This window comes from Balaenoptera physalus (genome assembly GCF_965194825.1).
Source record: "Balaenoptera physalus genome assembly, chromosome: 1".
In the NCBI taxonomy this organism is placed as follows: Eukaryota; Metazoa; Chordata; class Mammalia; order Artiodactyla; family Balaenopteridae; genus Balaenoptera; species Balaenoptera physalus.
The window spans coordinates 183,681,628-183,685,708 of record NC_138882.1 but is presented as its reverse complement, the minus strand read 5'-3'; the positions used below and the strand labels follow the sequence as shown (position 1 = coordinate 183,685,708).

The following is a 4,081-nucleotide window of genomic DNA, read 5'->3' as shown; positions in this document are numbered from 1 at the left end:
CTAGGGAGAGAGGTGGAAGAGAAGGGTGGGAGGAAGTGAGCCACCCCATGTGCCCAAGGGGAGAGGAGTCCTTCCCAGGGAGGTGATGGGGCCAGCAGTCGGGCTCAGAGGCCTGATTCCAAGTCCAGTGTTCTTTTATCCCAGGATGCCTGGAAGAGGACTGCTGCAGGGGAAGCTTCCCTCCACCCAGCTGCTAAGCCTGTTTCCTACTACTCCTAACATGGAATCAGACTCGGGCAAAGGACTTAAACCCCCTGCATGAGAAAGGCAGGTAGTGCTACCGAGTCCCGGGCACAGAAAGGCGTAAGTACCCTGACTTAGGAACAGTCTACCTGGTACACAGACTCTCAAAGGTTAGTTTCTTCCCCCTTCCATCCTTTCCCCTTTTTCCTCCCTGGAACAACAGTCTCTGAGGCATCTCTTGGAAGGATGGATTCCCCTTGGGTTAGGCCAGGGACTTCATAAGGAAGGAGGTGGATGGGCCTGGGCTGGGGTCCCTGCCCTCTGGGTACCCACCTGCTTCTTTGAGATCCAGTCTGGAAGAAGAGGCTACGGGTGTCAGGGCCCAGGCTGGTGGGGGTACACAGCTCCAGCACATAGTGGCTGCCTTGCTTCCGGCGGACCGTATTCTTGTCCAGCCGCGGGCAGAGCGGGATGCAAGGCACCTGGGCATAGGGGCTTTGCAGGTTGGCAGCTGGCAAAGGTGGAAGAGGCAGGAGAGGGGAATGTTTCAGAGCACGTCCAGCCCTGGGAGGCACGCAGACCCATGTGAAATCCCAGCTTTGCCACATAACGACCTGGGTGGGTTTGGGCAAGTCACTTAACCTCTCTGAGCTTCTGCATAAGCTAGAGCTGATGGTGGTATCCACCTCAGAGTTGATGATGAGGATTAAAGGGATAATATATGCAAAGCACTCAGCTAAATGCTGAGAACAGTGTAAGGGCTAATACCTGCTTAAAAAGGAGCACATGTCTTTGGGATGAGTCCTGGCAGAGTCTGATAGGCACACTCTAAAGACTCTGGAAAGCTTCTAGCCCATCACTTGGCACACAGTAGAAGTCTACTATTATGGGGAGGCAACCTTGCCCAGAGAAAAGGGCACAGGTTTTGGAGTCAGACCTGGGTATAAACTCCCCTTTCTGACACATGCTAGCTGTGGGGCCTTGGGCAAGTTGCTTAAACTTCAGCTTCCTCATCGTGAATACGTGGGGTAAATATGTGATTATGAGGATTAAATTCTAGCACGTCTGCAAAGGGCTTAGCACAGTGAGTGACCCCAGAGGGTGCTCAATAAATGATGAGGTGGGATTGCTAAGCACTCTTCCTTCTCAGTCCAGGCTCTTGGGACCAACCTGTGCTCAGGGCTAAGGCTCAGGGGAAAGAGCGTGCGAAAGGCTGGAGATGGGTGGTGATTATCAGCCAGCTGGCTGATGGCACACAGTTAAGCCCAAAGTGGGAAACCATGTCTCAGCTCCTGGGCCTGGCTGTGTGGGCACCCAGGGCCCTCACCATAGTTCTGCTGCTTCAGCTGGCTCAGGATCCTGAGGGCTCTTCGTTCTGGGACTTCCAAGGTGTCTGCCTGCTGCGGGTTGTAGGGAAGCTTCTTCCGGGACCGCAGCCGGCCAATGGCCGGTTCCATCTCTTGGGCCTTACAGGTGCCTTCCTTCAGCTTCTTCTGGTAATAGCTGGGGAGGCAGTGCCACCCAGCTCAGCCCGGCCGTGTTTAATTCACCCTCCTCCTCCCTTACTCTTCCTGAGCCCCTGTTCTGTCTGGCCAGCTCAAGAGCAGGGCCACAAGAGATCTGGGTTTTAGTCTTGGCTCAACCATTAACTTCCTGTGACTGTGGGCGAGTCACTGCCCTGCTCTGGGCCTCAGTCACCCCTATGTAAAGTGGGGGGAAATGGTTATCTCTACCGGTCACTGGAAGTCACTTGACTTCTCTAAACAGATCAGTCAACGTTTTTATAAGGTTAAAAACAAAGCTTAAATAACAAGACCCATTAAGCATTCAGCAGATTGACTCAAGGAAAGAGCATGGTAAATGTTGCCCATGATTTCTGTCACTGGTATTTTTACTTAGATGTGCAAGTGCTTTGTAAGCCAGCTGTGCAGTTAACTCCTCCTCATCTTCCAGATTGCAGCTTAAGGGCCATCTCTTCCAGAAAGTCCTCTCTCCTCCAATAGACGAGTTAGGCTCCCACTATAGGCCCCCTGACAACTTGTACTTAACCCTATCACAGCCCACTTAATATTCTTAACTCATCACTACTTGCCTTTTCCCCACTAGACAGCAGCACCATTCATTCATTCATTCAAATATTTATTGAGTGTTTACTGTATGCTGGCCACTCACCTAAATGCTTGGGAAAGAGCAGTGCAGGAGATATTCATATAAGGTCCTTGTGTCATCTCTCAGCCCCACCTCTTACTCCAGCCACTGTCACAGCAACCACTTCTACGTGGGCCTCAACCAGCTCTGCACAGGGACAACCTGGCACAGTCTCACCTCAGGTCTTACCTCCTGCTGCTTGCTCCAGAGCCTCTCTGACACATATGCGCCCCAGAAGTGCAGGGGAGTTAAACACCTGTGTGGGGCACCCTTGACAAAGGAAGCAGCAGCTGAGGTATACAGGCTCCTCTCTCTTCCCCTGACGGTTCTGAGCCACCATTCATAGTCTCCTCAGAAGAGCCTGGGGATGGTTGACTCAGTAGTACATCATTGTACTGGCTTATCCTCCTTCTGTGTTCATGTCCCTTCCCTCACTTCTGCTCCCTGGTATCACTTTCTAAATCAACTACCTAGGCACATATCTAGTAGGAGAGTCAGACCATGAACAAGTAAATAAATTATGGTACCATGTGAGGAGTGATGGGTGTTCTGAGAGAAAGTAAAAGCTGAGTAGGAGGTAGTGATGAGCTATTTTGTCCACAGTAGTCGGTGAAAGTCTCGAGGTGGTGGCATTTGAGCAAAATGAGGGGAGGAAGCAAGCTAAGTGGATATTGGGAAGAAGCCTCTTTCAGGCAGAGGGAATGGCTTGCGAAAAGGCCAGGAGGTGCGAAAGAGCTTGGTGAGCTCTAGGAACAGAGGGGCTAGAGCTTGTGTGTGAGGGAGAAGGGGGTAGAAATGGGCAGCAAGATGGGAGGGCCAGACTACCTGGGACTTTGTAGGCAGTGATGAAGGGTAGGCATGCTACTCAGAGTGTCAGGAAGCCCTTAGGGCTTAAGCGGGGGGCTCTGCTAGGGCCTCTGCCTATCCCTGAAGCCTGGAATTTTGGGTTTTAATGAGCTTCACACAGAGAAAATAGAAAATGAATACCAGAGCCCTCAAATGGAGATTGGCTCTAGACCCCTGTGTAAAATTAGAACCTGAAAAGGCACCATCCTGAGTAAAAAGATGGACTAGAAAATAACTTCACCCCACAGGTGCCAACAGGACATGAGCAGAGTGTGTGTAACTTTCTTGGTCACAATTTTAAAGGAAATTGCTTGCTCTCTACTTCCTCTCCTTCCCCTTCTTGTGGGCTTGAATTTAGATGTGTTGCTGGTAAATTGGCTTAGGATTGACCTAGGGAATGGTGGAAGAATAAGTGGGAAAGAAACTGGGTGCTTGAGCAACCTTGCCTTCCTGCCTGCTTCCTCCAAGCCATCAATATGAGAGAAATAAACTATATTGTTTTAACTATAGTACATTGGGGTCTATTCCTTAATGAATACACTAATCTAGAATTCTATACCTAGCTAAACTATTCAGTAAGTGTGATGGTAGAATCAAACACTTTTGTAGACATACAAAATCTCAGAACTCTTGCCTTCCATGCATCCTTTCTCAAGAAGGTACTGGAGGGCATGTTCTTCCAAAATGAGGGCATAAACCAAAAAAGAAAAGGAAGATATACATACAGAAAATAAGAGATCTAACACAGGAGAAAGACAAAAGTTAAAGGAAGATGGTGAAGGGAGATCCCACAATGGCAGTGCAACTGCCATAGAGGACAACCAGTTTAGATTGGATCACTATAGCTTAAAAGACAGAAATTTCAAGGGCTGGCATTCCCATACCTGTCGCTGAATTACTGCCT

The 4,081-nt window shown here is 49.6% G+C and overlaps 1 protein-coding gene across 1 annotated transcript in view; it reads right to left on the bottom strand.

Moving 5' to 3' along the window:
• SPATA21 (spermatogenesis associated 21) overlaps positions 1-4,081 on the bottom strand; it is a gene marked incomplete at its 5' end in the record, with an annotated part of 40,969 nt that overhangs the window by 3,432 nt on the left and 33,456 nt on the right. Inside the window, 2 exon segments of the mRNA XM_082457765.1 lie at positions 517-694; positions 1,511-1,686. Of these exon segments, the coding sequence (XP_082313891.1) occupies positions 517-694; positions 1,511-1,686 (354 nt within the window).